At 48.1% G+C, this 19,063-nt stretch overlaps 1 protein-coding gene across 5 annotated transcripts in view; it reads right to left on the bottom strand.

Annotated features, from left to right (window-relative positions):
- The window catches only part of CUX1 (cut like homeobox 1), a 372,158-nt gene that overhangs the window by 55,745 nt on the left and 297,350 nt on the right, over nt 1–19,063 (bottom strand). For 3 of the 5 annotated variants that reach the window (XM_023515707.1, XM_023515706.1, XM_023515708.1), the window contains 8 exons: nt 15,983–16,031; nt 15,128–15,224; nt 13,443–14,114; nt 12,248–12,313; nt 10,828–10,929; nt 7,781–8,598; nt 5,568–5,733; nt 4,960–5,016 (listed from right to left, as the gene is read on the bottom strand). In XM_023515707.1, the coding sequence (XP_023371475.1) occupies nt 4,960–5,016; nt 5,568–5,733; nt 7,781–8,598; nt 10,828–10,929; nt 12,248–12,313; nt 13,443–14,114; nt 15,128–15,224; nt 15,983–16,031 (2,027 nt within the window). The remainder of the gene's footprint in view (nt 1–4,959; nt 5,017–5,567; nt 5,734–7,780; nt 8,599–10,827; nt 10,930–12,247; nt 12,314–13,442; nt 14,115–15,127; nt 15,225–15,982; nt 16,032–19,063) is intronic. The other 2 variants (XM_023515709.1, XM_023515710.1) reach the window with 1 other exon arrangement.

Here is a 19,063-nt window from a genome sequence, read left to right as displayed (position 1 = left end):
GCCCAGCCCCTCCTCAGCTGCCTTGGTGCCAAGAATCTCCCTGCAGCCAAGCCCACATGTGCCAGACACAACAGCCTTCTGGAAGTCAGGCTGCATCTGAATGCAGTAACCTGCCTCTCCTCATGAAATTAAGATGTCCTAATGTGGTCTATAACCAAAAAAGAAACCACTATGGTCAAGGACCCACAAGGGGGCCGGGGTCCCAGGCCAGGAGGTTCGCGGAGGCCACCTGCTCAGGAAAGGGTGCTTTCTGGTCCATGCGTCTCTTTGTTTTTGCTCTGTTGTCTATAGCTACTTATAAATCTGTTACATATAGATCTTTTCAGTTACTCAAACAAAAGTTGAAATAATTCTGTTAGAGAGAAAACCAATAGTTACTTTCACTAATTTATTCCAATAAAAAAAAATAAAATCCAGGCTAAGGCACTGAATGAAGAGTTCTGCCTGTTCTCAGCAGTACTATGAAATTTTCAGGGGTGCAGTCAGCCCCTCCCTTCCCTGTTAATGTGCTGCCCGGGTGCACCACACCCTGACCTAAGTCATGGGCATGGGAGAGCTGACTGCTTACCTAAGGGCACTGAATCAAAACCCTGTAACAGAGGGCAAAGCCTAGAATCCTAGATGTATTTTGCTGGCTCTCTGGTGGGCACTAAGTGAATGCCACAATGCCCATTAATTACAAATAGTTGTGGCCACAGGGACCTCCCAGTTGTGTGAGGCCATGGACTGCCCAAAGCCCCATGGACTTCATGTCAGGGAGGGGCTACATTGGACCACCCACTTTAGAGACAGACTGTAGCAGCTGTCCTCCCAAAGAGGCAGCTGACACTCTGCTGACTGAGAACAGTTAGCGACATGCAGCCTTGGGGTTCTTCATGGTTAGAGAGGCTTGGAACCCACAGTCTCTGACTAATACACTGGGGAAAAGCTGATATCTTATGATTAATTGAGGAGACCAGGCCATCCTCCAACTTGTACAGCTCACTGTGACACACCTGAAGCCAGACTGAAGGCAGAGCCAAGTAAGAGCTTGTGTGCTCCAGCAGAAAATGCTCCCATATTAAAAGGGCATCAAGCTGAGGGTACTGGGTGGCTCTTCTCTTCCTTCTCCATTATGCAGACTAATTTTGCATTCAGAATACTCTCTTTCCTTTCCTACTTCCTTTTCCCTTTCTGGAGTTGTATCTTGTCTCCTTCCTTCCCTAGGAACAAAAAGCTTAATCACCCCAAGGAAGTGTAAAGAGGAAATGAGTGTTAAGGAATGAAAAAGAAAAAAGATAGATGGTCCAGTGGCTCACTACATCAGGTCTGCCCACCTGAATGGGTGCCTATCTACCTCCACACATACACACTTTTGTCGTATCTTAAGGCTTGCTTCCTGTTAAAAAACCTGCTGGAAGATAAGTGGACAACACTCTGGGAACACACATCTTAATGGGGCCTCCTTCTCCTCTCCAGGGGCACTGCCACTGCAGAGCAGTCAGGAGGTCAGGAATGATGGATGATGCTGAGAATGACACACAAAATGGAGACAGAGAATCGATCCTCAAGAACCACCTGCTACCAAACTGCATCGTCAAATGCAGTTTTCCAAATTAGATCAAAGATAACCCTGGTTATTACCATTCAGCTCTCCCATAAAGGCAGTGAGAATTTTAAAAGTCAACACAAAAATGTTTGTACAAAAGTAAGACTTATCAGGAAATATATTAAAAGGTAGCTGATTTGGAGATTAATCCTCTGAAAACCTCTTTTCTTGAAAAAAAAAAAGTAACTTATATGACTGGCATAGAACCTACTGCTCACCTTCTTTATTGAGGCCTCAATAGCTTCTAAGAAAAAGCCACAGGTCACTAGAGACATTAGTGGTTAAAAATAGCATCAAGTTTACTTAATGCCCAAGGCTGTCACCTTGATGTTCACAAAGAAACATTCAGAAATAGTTATATCCATCAAGAGGAAAGAAGGGATGATGCAACTGAATCCTTACTATAAAAGTGATCAAGCAAGTTTGACATGTAAATTACTAAGGAAAATGGAGGCACTGAAGGGTAATGGAGCTGGGCAGGAAAAGGGGGACAGGGATCTTCAGCAGGAAACACGGATCCTGGGTCTGTGTCTTGCTGCTCTTATGGGGGAGGCCACGCTACCACATGGTACCTGGTTGCCATGGTAACCACACACAGAGTCATCTCATTCGGCCCCCACCACCTTCTGCTGTGAGACAACAGCCTTCACTCAAGGGCTGTGACTGGCTGTGTAGGCAGAAGGTGAGTGTTCCATGTCCCTGCTCACCTGGGAGGGAGACCAGGCCCGCCTTGTTTCTCACCAGTACTCATGAATGAACCAAGCCTGGCTTAGAGCCATCTGATTCTGCCACAATGAGCTGCTTCATGCAGGGAATAGATGGGGCAGAGCATCTTTCTGGGTATAGAGGCCACTTGGAAAGATTCTGTGGTAGCCATGGTAAGGGCGGGGACTCAGAATCTTGCCGCAATCTCAGGAACAGAGCGCTAATCCCTCTGTCTCAGGGTGAATAGTGCTGCAGCTTCCCCAGAGACACTGTCAGAAGATTCTAGTCTTGTATAGTCATTCATCTCAAGGATTTACTCACTGATTTATAGCTATATATAAATTGGTTACACACAAATCTTTTCAGCTACTCAAACAAGGGTTAGAATAATTGTTTGGAGAGAACCTACAGTTACTTTCACTGATTTATTCTGATAAAAGAGACAAAAATAAAATCTAGGCTGAGGCACTGAATGAGGAGTTTTACCTGACAGCAGGGGCTTTTCTGACTATTATAAAATAATTCTATTTTTTCTAATCTAAATTCCATATACTGAAAGCATAGCTAGTTTAATTTTTAGATACTCTCTTAAAAAGATAACAACTGATTATAAAGAAATTTCAAACAAGGAAACCACCACCCATAATCTTGTCACCACATGATAATCTTGGTTTTCATCTTGCCAAGCACCTCCCGGTCTCTCTGGCCCAGACAAACATTTTTGCTTAGCTGTTACCACAATGTACAAAATTTTTAATTTTAGTACAATATAAGAACTGTTTTTCCATTTCTCTCCAAGGTTACCATAATTATTGCTTCTTCCAGGGGGTTCCCTATGGCTGAGGGATTGTAGGAGCTCTGGGTAAGTGATCTGTGCTCAACTTCCTCTCTTGCTGGGGGGCCAGAGAGAGGCCCACCTGCCGCCTCTGCACAAACATTACGGGCAAGTTCTGCTGTGCTCTGTCTCCTCCAGGGCCTCACTGCCTGCTTCTCTCTCCCTCCTCCAATCTGCAGACTCCCCAAGAGTTTTAAATAACTTTGTAAAGTAATTTGATATTTTATAAATATCACTGGGCATTCCTCTTAGGAGCCCAGTGTCTTTTTCCAATGTTGGAAATGTGACTGTCTTACTAATGTTCCAGCACAGTGGCAATGATCTGCTACAATGAAAAGTAAAAAGCCATTCTTCAAAGATTTGTTCTGACAAGTAGGTGGTTTTGGCATCAATTATGACAGACCTGGCATCCAGGGAGACTTCCTGTTTTATGTAGAAAAAAGGGGTTCTGATCTAGAAAACATTAGTCTCATTCTGCTAAGTTAATTCCTGCCTCTGATGGGGCAGCAAATAATCTCAGGCATTTAAGGGAGGCCAACTTTCCATCGGGCAGGAGGCAAGGCTAATTTCCCATGCAAATGTTCACAAAACTCTAGCACTAACAACTACATCTACTATTTGCCCTGGAGTAATTTGAATGCATGCCCCTGCTGGGTAAGTTCTCTGGTACTTGCTAACTAAATTGACCAAGCCAGAAATGGAGTGATCCTTCTTCAGATGGACATCTGCTCCATCTATATATCCAGTTGAGAAGACCTGCAGCATGGGTGAGACACAGCTTTGTGTCCCTCATTTGGGTCAAAATAAATCAGAACACCGAAAACATACAAGAGATCTCAAATGGGAACTTTGAGGCCACTGCTGCACTTTGGCTGCATCTGTGCGTGGGCTTGGGCTCCTGCAGCAGCCGCCACTGCCAGCCAGCTGTTCCCCACACTACACGTTTCCCCTAGTAAAGCTTCCAGCAAGCTGGCGGGCTTTGTGCTCTTCACTTAGCTTTGTTTGTGTTTTCAATGAATCAATGGGATATGGAGACTAATCAACATGTTTAGAAAAATAGAGAAAGGAAAAAAGAGGAGCAGCTCGTGATGCTGGCAGCTCCTATAAGCTGGGTGAGAAAAGCTCTGCTACAATTATGGGCGCAGTGCATGAGGGAGCAGGTGGAAGCATATGAGGGAGGTCTGCTGACAGAGAGGACAAGTCTAGTTGGAGGCCTCAGGGACCTCCAAGACCGCCAGACTCTTAAATGCTGACAGGGAGCACCCAAGTTTCTCAGCCTGCAACCTCCCCTCCCTCAGCAGCGCCGAAGCTTGATTTCCAACCTCCCACTCTCCTGGGTGTCCCCAGCTTGACAGCCAGTCACACCTGATCTGTTCCTGGGACCTTGTTAGCCATATCCTTTATGCTACCCCACCCAGTGCCAGCCTTGGGCTCCCACTTTCCCCATCCTCCTGCTCCGAGGCTGCCCAAAGGCCTCGTGGATCCATACAAGTTCCCTAACACCACACCACTCAGACAGCAACATGCACTCATACCTGTCTCCTCCTACTAAACCATGAGCCCCTGAGCATAGGTTCTGTCTCTGACTTAGATCCAAGCCCCACACCAGGCTCTGCACCTGGAAACCAACAGGCCACAGAATGACTAGGAGGAGAGAGAGAAAACCATGAGGAACTCAAGTTTGCCAATATGAAACCATATTACGTACTTTCAGCTCACCAAATCCAGAATGAGGGGTCCCTCTGAGTCTCCCTGGGACAGACCAGAGGATAGGAAAACATAAAATGACAGGAAAACATACAAAACCATACAAAAAAAATTTGCTGGTTACCTGAGCTCACGCAGCCCTGGGGCAGGGGGTCCTGTAGCGATGTCACAGAATGCAGGACTGAAGAAGAAGAAAGGAATGATTAAAGGAGGATGCAAAGCCCGGATTTAAAGGTTCTTAACTGAGCACAGCATTGGCCTGAGGGGAGGTACCCACTCCTCATGGGGAGGGGCTGGCGTGGGGGCAGCAGGCCTGGCCACGCTGCTGCGGCAGAGCCAGGCCCTGATATGTTTCACTTCTGTGCTTTTCGCTGACTTTCTTTCCTGACTCCCTGATTTAGCTACTTGACTTTTACCTATATTTATGTATAAACAGAGTTTTCTTAATTGGTAACTCATTTTCTGCTGCTTATAAAATTAGCCAGGCACAATCTTCTCTCTCCTAAAAACTAAAGTCAGTCCCATGGCAACAGGTTGTGGAGGAAGGAGGCAGCTGTCTTCCTCCTTGCACCAGCCAAGTGGGGGAGGGTGGCTGGGTGCCTCCCTGAGCAGAGTGCCCTCCCCAACCCTACAGTGGCCCAGGGGCTGCTGTGGCCATGGTCTTAAGTGGTAGCCGACTTCCCCATGGATCCTTTGCTTCCCAGCGCTGCTTCTGGGCAGGGCTATGGTTACCTGGCCCTTGCTGCTGCCCTTGGACAGGCAGGACACCCTGGCCTAGCTCGCCGTTTAGCCAAAGCTGCATCCGGATGAAGGGTTCCCGGCCTTTCTGGGTCAGCTTGCTCCATGGCTTTGGCCGGGATAGCATGTCACTGACGCTGCCTTGGGACAAGCCCAGTACCTGGAGTGGCAACCAAAAACACATAGCCATCAGTGTCCCAGGTATCAATGTGATGTAACAGAATGTTTCAGTGGTACAAACATGGCCCTGTAGAGGCCTGATCGAGGTGGCAACACCCAGGAGAGCTTCTAGGGCTGACTTCTGAGCATACACCCATAGCCTGGGGCTGGTGACAACCTGGGGTAGGGGAATAAGCTTTCCAGGATCACTGGTGGGATCCCAGCACTTTGGGAGGCTGAGGTGGGTAGATCATCTGAGCTCAGGAGTTTGAGACAAGCCTCAGCAAGAGTGAGACACCATCTCAGGAGGCTGAGGCAAAAGGATTGCCTGAGCCCAAGAGTTTGAGGTTGCTGTGAACTATGAGGCCACAGCACTCTACTGAAGGCAACAAAGTAAGAATATCTTTAAAAAAAAAAAAAAATCACTGGTGGGCTGAGGCCCTGGCACAGGAAGAGTTTTGGGTGAGAAATGGCTGTGGTTGCAGCCTTTAGCTCCCAGGGAGGCTGGGAAAGGGCAGGGAGGAGCTCCCACCCTGGGCCTTGATCCTGTCAAGGCTGCAGGGCTGTCATCTTGACAACCTGAGGAAGAGGTTGTGGAGCACCTTGCTCTTTGCCTGGTAGCCAAGAATCCCTCTGGAGGGATGTTTCCTTTGCTGATGCTGATTCAGGGTGGCATTTAGAAAGGTTTGCTCCCTCTGATCACATCTTGCTCAAAGGTGAGGACCCAGAGGTGAGCTAGTGGGGTGGGATAAGCAGCCTGGGAGTGACATTCAGCTACAGATGATCGACAAGTTGCGCGTACACACCCGAGTTTTCTTACGCTCACATATGGCCATACATATGTATAGGCACAAACACCCCCCACGGGACACAGATGCAGCCCAGAGATATTTAGGGGCTGCATCCGATCACTCTTTTGAAAAGTTCTCAAGTTCCAGAATAAACTGCACTCATGGGCCAAACAAGTTCAACGCTATTAAGTCTCTGCTAAATTTAAGGCATGAGCACAAATGTCTATTTAAATGTTCTCAAACGATATTTTTACAACACTGAACTAGAAATTTTAAGGGACTTTACATGTTCATCCTCATTTCTATGCACCTCCATCACCTTTTGCGAAATCAGTACAAAGAGTTCACAGAGGATGGCATATAACAAACACTAAACACAGGACAGTCAGGAGGGACACAGCACCTGGTGGGCCCCCACTGACTCAGCCAAATGACCCTTCAGAAAGGTGACCTTTAGGGCAGTAGAGTACTTCTCATTATGTATAGCAATTCATTACTTAATCTAGAAGGATACTGGGGTATTGTGTTTATTTTATATTTTATATCCCTAGTATCCAGAATTGCAGTTACCAGGAAAAGAACAGAGCACCAAGAACAGAAAGGGTCTGGAAACTTAGAAAAATTACACTTTCCTGAGCTAAGGAAGGCCAACGTGGAAACAAGAGCAGACATAAGGCCACCCTGAGCTGTGTGTTTCCCAGGCAGGTTGCTTCACCTCTTGGACTAGATGAAACCTCAGGCCTTCTAAGTTATAGGAGAAAGGCACAATTAGACTTCATGTGGCATTTTCTAGCAAATCCCTTTTGATTCTCTGCATAGTAGTCCCTGTATGTGACTGGATCAATCTTTTTTGGCCAAAACAGTCTGCAAAGGTGCCTTTTAGCTCTACTTGGCAGTGGAGGCTAGACTTGGACTCCGTTGCCTGCCAGTCTGGGGCAGTGAACTTCCCTGAGCCTTGGTGTCTTTCTCTGTCGAAAGGTGATTTTACTATCCACATATCCACCTCTCAGTGTGGGGTTGAGAGGCTGAGCACAGAGGCTGGCCTCAAGTGGTCAAGCAAATGGAATCAGGGAGCTGGTGCTTGCTTTGGCAGCACGTATATTAAAATTGGAATCAAGGAGCTGGATAGACACTGATCGGCTTCCCCAAAGGCTATGCTCTTGGGTTAATTAAAGTGGGAGATGGCCACATGGCCAGGGTAGACACTTGGTCCTAGGCAATGAGAAGGGATGGGAGGAACCACATCGAACCCCTTACCTTCTCCCCGAAGATCCGCTGGCAGATGCCATTCTTGGCCAGCTTCTCTTTGACCTGCCGGGTAAGCTCGATGGTGTCCACCTCCTGGTACATGTAGACCTCATACTGCTCGGGGGTCAGCGGAGGGACAGAGGGCTTGGTGGGCTTTGACATGGGCACAATTGGGGAAGAAGGCAGAGGGCTGTTCTGGGGTGTCTCGCTGCGGCTGGCTCCAGTCAGACTCAGCTCTGAGCTCTGGGAGTATGGAGACTCGGCATTGGGCCACTCCTTCCAGTACTCTGACGATGAGGGTCCCTGGATCTGACTGCGCTCTGGCCGTGGCTGGCCACTGCTGACCTTGTCTTTCCCGCTGCTGGCTTCTTCAACCTTGGCTTCTTCAGAAGAAGCAGTGTTTCTCCTCTCTGGTTGCACTGTGCTCCACCAGTGGTCTTTCCATGCACCACTGCGGCCCACCTCGTTTTTCACATGTCTCAGAATCCCTTGCGTGGACTCGGCCACTCCCTGGGGGTCCAACCCAGGGACATCCTGGGTCTCCTTTTTGAGGGCTGGGGGGTTCGGGAGAATAGTGGCACTGGCCTCAGGGGCCTTCTTCAGGGAGAGGGCAAGCGGAGAGTAGCTGGGCACAGTAATGGACGAGGAGGACAGCAGCTTGGGAGTAAGAATGGCGATGTCAGGCTGGGACAGTGGTGCTTGTTTTAAGGCTGGGTCAAGGGCAGCCTGCTGGGCCTCCATCTCTCGGCGGGCTTGCTGCAGGATGGAGCGGATTGCGTCATCGGAGCTCCCGCTGCCGGATGTGGAAGAAGGCTGGGCCGGCTCCGCTGCACGAGGCAAACACAGGGGTGAGACTGTGGTGGAACCACCCCCATCAGCTGGGGATGTGCTTTCCCCTAGTCCAGCCTCCTTCCTCCTGGCACTCCACAAAATGGGGATTATTTGGGAGAACCACTCTGTGCTATTTTCCGAACGTTTCCCCCAGATGAGGAAACATTCATGCATCTTGTCCGGGTATAAGGGCAGAGGACAGCTGCTACTGCTCAATAGCCTGATGACTCCTGGCACATGCCAGCCAAGAGGGTGACAAAGCTGAGCCATGAGGATGCTTCCCTGCACGTCCTCCTATGTTTCCTTTCCCTGAGAACTTTAAACTTTGTGTCAGTTCTCCTATGGCATATTCCCAAATCCTACTGGTTCTGTTAGAGTTTAGAAGCTAACCTCAACATGAGAGCAGAGTCTCCTGGTGAATGGTAAAGGGCCATACTGGGGTGAGCTCCAAGTCTTCGCTGTGGTGTAACCAAGCAGTAGTGAGCCTCCCTTGGGGCAATGGAGCCACACTGAGGTTCACAATGAGGCTGGGACTCCCGGATGTGTGGGTTTGGGAAGTCACAGGCATTGTTGGACCTTAGTATTCTCATCCGTACATTGGGATGGATAATGGACCAGATTGCTGGCTATTAGCTATTAAAATGCACAAGCCCAGCCCCCTGTTGTGTCTGACTGAGGAAAAGGGGGGCTGGCCCAGCACTTACATCTCTCACTAGCTCCCGGTGACTGAGAAGAGTGGCCCTGGTTGAATGCCCCTTCAGGATGCCCAGCTCTGAATTGATGTTTGGTAGTCTATGGCCTTCCTGCCTCTATCTCTTATTCCCTAAATCGTATCATATACCTTCACAGCCAGGAGAAGAAATCATATAAACTGGCTCTTTATCTGTTCTAAATGCCTAAAAACTCCTAAAATAATAGCAACAATGTACAACGCTTCTGCAGTGCCTTCCTACTTTATAGAGGGCTTTTCTTTCTCAAGCTCGTGTGCCTTCTTGGTTCTTTGGGTATAGGCAGTGCCACCACTTCGCAGACAAAGAAATCCAGGCACTGGGAGAAAACAGATAATAAAGGGACCCAGACCTCAAAGTGGATTTCCTACTCTCAGTTCCTATAGGGGCTGCTTACTAAGGCTCTGGTTGTTTACACACCTAGAGGCAGTGTTGGCTTAAGCCTCAACTCTGGCCAATGAGAGAGCAGGAACTACACTGGACTAAAAGCCCCATCTGCTGCCAGGCTTGAAGTCCCACAAGGACTGGCTAGGACCACCCCGGGGCCTTTAGGAGGAGGCCAATGGCAGCAGAAGGGAAAGTACAGGGAGGCTAGGGCTTCTATCCAATGTCTAACATTTAATGTGTTTGGACAAATTATCTTAACTCTGAGTTTGAATTAGCTAATCAGGAATAACAGGATAATAAAACCCATCTTCCAGATTATGAGGACTCAGTTTGAGCAGGGGAAGGCAGGAGAAAGTGCCCAGCCCAGGCCTGGTACCCTCTACCCACTGGATGAGCTATGTGGGAGGTTGGAAAAGAGTGAGTAAGCAGGCTGGGCTGCAGGGGTGTGTATGGCAGGGGCTTTACAACCACTGGGCCGACCCATGTCTGTGTGCTGAGCACCCAGAAGAGTACTCAGACATTCAGGTTCCTCTCTTGTAGGTCTGAGCTGAGTCTGTTACACAGTATTCCTCTCAAACAATCAAAGCTTGGTCAGACAGAAGTTGAAACATGGGAGTTCTTTCCTCCAGAAAATGCAGTTCTCAGGGAACTTGGAGCCCTGATCCCTGAGGCAGATGCCTCAGTACACACACTGCTGGCCCTCACTGGCAACATCCAATTCCCCACAGCAGCTAGTAAGAGTTTATTTTTTGCCTGTTCTTTTCAAATTGTATCGGTCAAGTGTGATAATAATCAAATAGCAAAAGACTGTATTGCATTTAAAAGAGGTTATTTGATGCAGACTACTTGGTATTTTAAGTTAGATTAAGGAGATTCTAGGAGAAGGCTACAATCTTGAGTCAATGCTAGGGAATGAAATTATAAGAACCGTAACTTAGCAAAACTACCAATCACATAGATCTGCTCCTCTCTGTATGCACCTAAATGCTTGAAAACAGAACATGCACTTTTTTTTTTTTTTTTTTAAAGTTAATTACTGCTGACCAGAACACTCCAACAATTCTTTTAATTAAGTTTGCAAGACAGCAGTCAAAGAAATAGAAGCCATACCAGTTTTCTGCACTTGGAGCTCCCTCTTGGCTTGTTCCAGGATGGACTTGATTGCTTCATCGGAGCCAGTCTCAGAGGCTCGGATCCGAGTAGTGATGTTACCTGCAGGGAGAAGTCACAGCAATGACATCAAACCTAAACCTTGGATAAAAATCAGTGCTGCACGAAGATGTCATTCTGATAAAGAGCCCCGAGGGGAGGCTGGTGAGGTAAGGAGGCAGGCGTGGCTGGCCTCCTAGTGGCCTGTCCTTGCTGTGAGTGTAACTCCATGGCCCGTGCCGAGACACCAGGCAAGAGGGGCTTCCAGCTGAAATCTCCCTCACGGTAAATGTCCTTCTACCAGAGGGAGAAGCTCTCACATTTACCCAAGCTGGACGTTGCCAATGGGTTAGTACCCGGGAAAGCAAATCATTTAATCCAGCATAAAAAAAGATGAAAGATTAAAAGGCATTGTTTTTCATGAGTCATTTAAAAGCAACTCCAACAACTGCTTTGGCCCGGGACTCTGTTCAGCTCTGCACAGTTACTGGAGGCTGGCATCTCACATGGGGAGAACAGGGGAGGAGGGCTGAGGGTGAGGACGATCACCGGCCAATCATTTGGACTTACAAGGCACAGAGGCACAGGCTTAACTTGAAAGTTCTGAAATCTACTATCACATGATGTTTTTTTAAAATTTATGAAGGAGGAGAGAAGCCTGCTGAAGTTCCTAAAGGACAAGAATTCACTCTATGTTCACATGATGCCCTGCAGCACAGCCTCATGTATGGAAGCAAGGGGGCTACTATGGCCAGGGGCTGGTCCCAGATCTTCTAGGGGTGGCTATCTAGATAATTAAATTTTTCAGCATCTTACTAAATCTGAAGCAGCACATTAAACCATTTAAAAACAAGTACACCACCGGGATGAAGCCCTGTTAAGATGCAACTCTAAGGAGTACGGGGGGTGAGGGTGGGGGTTTGGCTTGCCAAGGTCCACTGGAGAACCGACTGGATTTGGGATTTGTCCACTCCAGAGGCCCTTAAACATACTTCAGAGTTAAAAGTACGAGGAAGCAGCAGCATTTGATTTGACTCATCACCTGATTTTTCTCAGAGCAACAACTATAATTCTTTCACCTGCTTCTGAGAAAATGGGAAAAGTGTAATTGGAATCTGAAAGGGGCTGGGATTCAGACTCTGGGGGCCTATCTTAGTGACACCTCTTCATGCCTTGTCTGCACTCGGTAGAGTATGGGCAGCTCAGGAGGAAGGGGCTGGGTGGACTTGAACCCGTGCCTTGTTTTATACTTACTAGCTCTGTTTTTCCATCAGGTTCCAGGCCAGAATTACACTGTACAGTTTTAACCCAAATATACAGCTAAGGACATGCTGCTTCCTAGGTTACTGACTGCAAAGAAAAACACCTGCCTGCAACATACCTTCAGACCCACTTCTTCGTTTCGGTACTTCCTGAAATAGTCTGTTCAGGCTCTGGCCTGGATTCTCTGTTGAAAAACAAGTGTGGTAAGAACAAAACAATCAGGGGAATGGTGGTGTTGACGATATGGGCTGTGTGACATGAAATCTGAGTCGTCTGCTGCTAAAGAAAGGGCTCAGGGCTTCCTGTACAACTCAGGAGTTACTAGAAACTTCTGAGAGGCCCTTCCCTGGCTGACTGGCCTGCACAGGCCATGGCTCTGCTATAGGAGGAGATCAGACAGACCTAAGGAGCTGCCTGCGGCAGCAATGCCAAAAGGGTATGAGGGAGGGAGAACTGCCTGGAAGCAAATCACCCACCAGCCCCCAGCTCACATTAATCATCCAGAGACATTCAATTTAAGTTAACATCACCATAAAATGCCCTGTGTTCTTGGTGCAGATTGATGCTGTTCAGAACTTCTCCCTTCTCCATTTGTACCTGAACTTTAGGGTGTTTTAAATGTGTCTGATAAAATGATCTCTCTATATCCCTGCTGATTTAGCAGACTGATCCCCTTTTCTTTTATTCTTTGAATTATAAATGTGACTAATGTTTTCCCCTTTTATGGAGGGTGGAGTAGCAAGGGTGTTTGAATAAAACTTTCATGTATTTTACTCAAGCCAGGCCCATTTTGCTCATAATGCTAAACAAATCACTAATGGCACATAAACATTGCAGATCAGGTGACCCCGGTCACTCTCTCTTCTGGGAGTGGGAGAAGAGGAGGGAATGTGTGTGGGATATGCTCCCCTCATAGCACCAGCTCTGTGTGAGGATGGAGCCCACCTGATGCTGCTGCTATGGCTGGATGGGATCTCCTCTCACCTGCAGGCCAGCACTCAGGCTGCCTGGATGCACCGACACTGCCACACTGGGATGTGGTGTAGAGTAATTCCCTCCTACCAGATACATACGACCAAAACACTGAGTTCCTAAGTGCAGGGTGCTGAGTGTTTCAAAGGCCACATCTCCCACTCCTAACAGCCTTAGCTCATGCTGTTTAACCCTTGAGCTCTGGACAAAATAAGAGAACTGGAGAGAATTTTACCTGATGTGATGTACAAATGTTGTATCACATACACATACACGCAGACACACACACACAAAACTCTGTGATGGACTCACACTGACACCAGCCCTTGCCAGTCTCTCACCTCTTTGTCGGCCTTGGATGCTGCGAAGAGCCAGGATATTCTGCTCATCTGAGAGGAACTGCTTCATCTTGTGAAAAGGCTCCTTGCCACGAACTGTCAGTTTATTCCATGGCTTGGGCCGGGCCAGAATCTCGCTCACGGACCCTTGAGATAGTCCCAAGACGTAATGTCCGAAAATGCGCTGTCCAATATTGTGCTTGATCAGCTGCTCTTTGACCTGCCGGGCGATTTCTGCAGTGTCCATCTCCTCACCCTCGGAGACGCTCCCAGCACTTTCTGACTGGCTGGGGGACGGGGCCATGCCATTTACATCTGGGCTTTGTTGTAATGGACTTTGGGAAGATATGGAGTTTGTGCTGTATGGACCTGTTGAAAAAATCATGCTTGTGCTTCCTGCTTCCTGCATGGCCTTGGAGTAGAAGGACTGCATTAGCTGTCGCTGGAGGAGAGAGTTTAGTGCAAATTTTCCTGTAGAAGCCAGGGGTAGGCTGGGGCTTGCCAGGGATGAGCTGAAAAAGTCTTGACTTAACCCCGCTGGTGAGAACTGGTGTGTACCGTTAGTATTGGAAGCCTGCTCCCCCGTGTTGCGGGGCAACTGAGGAGGAGGGGAGGCCGGCACAGGTCCAGGGCGCCGACTCTCAGGCTGGTCTTTCCCTTTTCTCCTGGCTGACCCTACAAGGAAGGGCAAACAGAATGCATTATGGGGGATTCCAAAGGGAAAAAAAACCAAGACCAAAATGCAAAGTTTGCTCCACAAAAGGGAAAAAAAAGTGCAGATTTTACAAGAGCCAATGAGGTGTGTTGGTTTGTTTTTGATTGAATTTGAAAGTCAGCCAAACAAGGCCCCCCAACACAAGCAACATGCATTCATGTTTGCGCCTTTCTTGTATGTTGCAGCCTGGAGAATCCCCTAGACATAGATTCCAACTCCTAACGTGGCAAGGAGCCGGTAACACACACAGGGAGGAGTCGACAGGTTGTGGGCCTTGCATCAGGCCTCTGGCCTTCACATTATTACCACAGGGCCCCACCTGAGGAGCAGCAAACACTGACATGTTAGGACCAATGGGTTCTCTCACACCTCTTGTTCTGAGTCCATTCGATCGGAGGCACGCACATTTTAAGAATGCAATTATCATCGAAGCCCAAGACACCTTTAAACAGTTTACCAGCTGCCCAAACCAGAAGCACAGTCAGTGACGCCACCATTTTGGGATGAGCAAAGAAAGGCTAAGGATGGGGGACGTGTCCCCAAAGACAACCTGACAAGGAAGAAAAGCTTTACTGAGCTCAGAGGAACAGGGGCTATGCCTCTAAGTAGCCCCTAGAAATACCACCAGAGAGAGGCCAATCTCACATTTGCCCCGGCCTACGTGCAGCACAACCAGACACAGACTGGAAAAGCCAACATCTTCCTCTTGTCCCTCCTGGGATCTCTGGCCACACTGCCCCTAACTGACCTCTGCAGACTTTCTGTGGCTCACGAAATCCTGGTGTCTGGCTTTAAACAAGGGGTAGGGAGGGGAAGGAAAGCGGTGAGGAGGAAGAGACCCAACACTCGTTAGTCTAGGTTCTTGTCAACCGGTGATGCTCCCGCCATGCGTCAGCCCAGACTCACGGTTCACCTTACTCTTCCTTGACCCCTGGAAGTGAACCAAGCACCGTGAGAGGCCTGGCCAACCTACCGCTCAGGTCACTGTTGGAGATGCGCAGTGCGGCGTTCTCGGACTGCAGCGAGCGGTTCTTCTCCAGCAGCAGCACCTCCAGGGGCTTGGCTGCGTCCTAGACAGGGCAGAGTGGGGCTCACCATGGGGCCCATGTGGGCTCAGCTCCCCACCACTCCCTGGGCCACCTTCCTTCCCAGCTCTCTATCCAACTCCAACAGGGGAGTCAGACAGCTGGCTTCCCCACAGATGTTTAACACACAAGCAGACAAACATTTAAGTGCCTTTTAAAAAGAATTAATTTCAGCTGAAGGCATTTCTCTTTCCTCTGCTTAGGTGTGCATAGCTTCTAGACAATCAGTTATTCTCTAATCCATCCCCAAACTCAAGTAGTTGAAACCTGTGTCTCATTTGGCAATAGGACCAGCTGCCAAGCCACACATCTGTGTCAGGAAGTAACAGTAACCCTTCTCTTTCTGCCAGCTGCAGAGGTATCTGCTGCCTTCTCGGAGTCAGGAGAGATTTCTCTTGTGGCCCCGCACCTGTGTCATCCTGCCCCTGTGCCTTCTCCACTGAGGTGGCATGTAAAGTTCTTAAGCCGATCTATTTCTGGCTACTCCTTAACATAATCTGAAATTATTTTTTATCCATGTTCTTAGGATCTATACAAATAAAACCACAGTTTGACTTGAGTGGAGTTACCAGTTTGGAAAATGCTGACTTTTCTCTTTTTGGTTCTTTTTAGTTAAAGGTAATTTGCTTTAACTTGGATAAGTATTCTTGAGGTCTCAGGTAAATATTGAGACAGTAAAGCACACCTGCCCAGGAGACCAATGGCCACCAGGGTGATGCTCAAAGCAAAGTAGGACTGTGTACCTGTGTCCCAGCTCCCTCAGATGGTACAAATTCCATGGACTTCAGAATACTGAAAGAGTGAAGACGGAGAGGTTATTTTCTACTTACTTTACACCTTTGATAACAGCCACATTAATAAGCATTAACATTACAATTTCCTGCTCTCCAGGAAATGAGGAACTGACAACTTTAACAACTTCCCTGGCAGTAATATAATTTGATAATGTCTTTAGAATAACTATTCAACTAGCAGTTGGCTGGCAAAAGTTTCTTGCCCAGCATGTAAATCATTCCATATGGAATCACACCAGGTCTGTTCAGAGTATAATTTTAAAGTTTAATACAGACATAACATTGTTGCAAATGGAATGTATTTGTAAAGCTTAAAGGGAACAAAAAAGTTGTAACAAGGAAGCTAGGGAGAGGGGAACTCATTAGTGCTGCCCCCCTTCCCATGTTCACTTGGTAATCGGCACTACTTGGGCACCAGGGAAACCAGGCAGAGAGCACTGTCCCATAGGTGGATGGCTCAAAAGAGCAGTAGGGCAGATCGGCTCTGCAGCCCCAGGCCAGGGAAAGAGCACAAAGAGTAGGGTGAGGCAAGAGAAGGTAACTTCTTGTTACCAAAAGGGGCTATGCCCTAATCACTGGAATCTCTACACTATTTCAATGAGCCTAAGAGCTAAGAAAGTCCACATCCCCAGACTACTATTGTCCAAGTTCCTTCTGCCATGGATGCTCCTTTCTTTCTGTGAGTGTTATGTGGTCCTCAGGAGCTGCTAGTGTACTTTTTAAACATTGAGCAGAGAAAAGCAAGACTCAGAATGAGCTGGCTGTACCACGTCAGCTCACTTTCCTAGCGTTCCTGCAGCCACGATTTAAGCCTCTGTCCTCCTGTGAGCTCCAAAGAAGTGTCATCAAAACACCACCACGATGTGTAAAGATGCCATTATAGGCAAAGGACCCAGCGCCAGGAGGTCACTGCACTGGTTGAGGAACTGACCTCCCATCATTTAACTTGGTTATATCTTCACAGGGATCCTCATAGTATAAATAATAAATAGAGGAACAAAGAGGAGCTAACATGGGTAAAACACGTAACTTTATAGTGTAGTATTGAAAACGATGATGTAACCCTGGATCCCCTTCACACGAGAGAGAAGTGATGAGCTGTCTAGAGAAACTGTCTTTTCTTAGTAGTCTTCATGGTGTATGCTACTATATTCTTCGCCCTTGTTTGTTATCTTTTTAGGATCATGTGACAGAAATCTAAAAGTTTATACTAAAAACACAAGCATGTCTTCATTATTCACCAAATCTTTACAAAGCCTTGAGATCTCCCTGCCTCTGGAGGATCAGAACCACTCATGACCCTCCTCCTCATGAAATTTATAGGCCACTGCAGATCACAGATGACAAATGGTCTGTAGAAAGACTGCTGGGGGCCCTTGGCAAGAGGGATCCCCTTGGGTTGGACAAGGGGTCTCAGTTTTGTGAGGAATGAGCATCTGAGAGGGTCCTGTAGAAACAATATGCTTTATAAATGACTGTGAGCAAGGCCTTGAAAACAGTGTAGTCTATTGGGGAAAGTGGGGGAAGACATGTAGATGGGATGGGGAGGGGACTTAGGCATATATCCCAGAGGACATCTGTTCACTGGGATGTAGAAAGCTAGGAACCATCTCTTCTTTTTAGAGTCGAAGCCAGAAAGCCATCTCTTATTTTTAAGAGATGAGGTCTTGTTAACATTGCTGAGGGAGACACAAACTCCTGGGCACAAGGGATCCTCCTGCCTTGGCCTCCTGAATGGCTGGGTCTATAGGTATGCATCATTCTGCATGGCTTTCAGGAACACACTGTGGAAGAAAATGCTCCTAAGTGGACCTTTCAGATACAAAGTTGAGGGGTGCTGTGTACAGATGCAACAGAGGGCCTGACAGGATGTGGGCAGCAAGGGATGGGAGAGTGTGGCCACCCTGCTGCCTGGTAGGTCACAGGTAGGAGGGAATGGACAGGTGCAGGTCTTGTAGGGGGGAGTGCAAAAGCCTCGACTTCTGGGGAAAGAGGTGAGCCTGGTGGAGGAAGAGGGCGATGACCACCAAATCCTAAGGCAGAAGGAGTGGCCAGGAGATGCCTTCATAGCAGTGTTTCTCTGGCTAAAAACTAGGTGGAGCCCCCATTTCTTTTCCTTTTCTTTTGGAAGGGGGAAGGAGAGGGAAAGACAGGAGTGAATCAGCAAGTACTGAAGGGCAGCCAGACAGGAAAAGTTACAGAGGCAAAGACTGTCAGTGAGGGTGAGGGGTCTGTCAATAGGAGGAGTAGTCAGGGGAGACTCCTTAGGGAGTGAGCCCTAGCTGAGAGGAAGAGGAAGTAAGGTCAAAGAAGCCATCTAGTAATAAGCCTTTTTAGCAGGCCTCAGGGAATGTAATTAAGAATACAAAGAACTGGAGGCTGGTGGTTGTCAGCTTGTCTTAAAAGGAGAAACTGAAAATATGGGCAAGAAAGAAGTGGCTGTGGAACAGCAGGAGCCAGCGTCCATGAGGAGGGGTCACCTGGAAAGCTAGGGGAAGAGCCCAACACCTGAGGAGGGATCCCAGGCAAGGGGGAGCTGTTTGTGTAGGGGTGATAGCAGTCTTTAGGCAGGGGGAGGGTGTCTATGAGTGTGGAACATGGTAGGCGTGGGGACAGGTAGGGACCAGGACCTGGAAGCTCTGGAGGGTCATGCCCTGAGACGAGGCCAGAGAAGGAAACCTCTGAGCTTAAGAATGCCAGCATGGGCCCTGCAGGCTGGACAGGCTTTGAGCTGCAGCCTCCCAAATGAGGAAGGGAGGCTGGGAGATGAGTCTAGGGATAGGAGGCCAGGTACATGCTTTCAATCACAAAATCTCTCCCTTTTGGGGGGATTTTCTAGCTGGAAAATAAGCTGTTTCATCATTTTTGTAAATGCAATGATTCTGTGCATGTTGGATTACTTTAAATGCACAAAGTTTTATAAAGAATTCTAGGCTCGACGCCTATAGCTCAACCGGCTAAGGCGCCAGCCACGTACACCTAAGGTGGCGGGTTCGAATCCCCAGCCCGGACCCGCCAAACAACAATGAC

This window comes from Otolemur garnettii, unplaced genomic scaffold (assembly GCF_000181295.1).
Source record: "Otolemur garnettii isolate 467f Iridium unplaced genomic scaffold, OtoGar3 scaffold00077, whole genome shotgun sequence".
Taxonomy (NCBI): Eukaryota; Metazoa; Chordata; class Mammalia; order Primates; family Galagidae; genus Otolemur; species Otolemur garnettii.
Note: the sequence above shows the minus strand (reverse complement) of the source record. Positions and strands in the feature narration are given on the sequence as shown.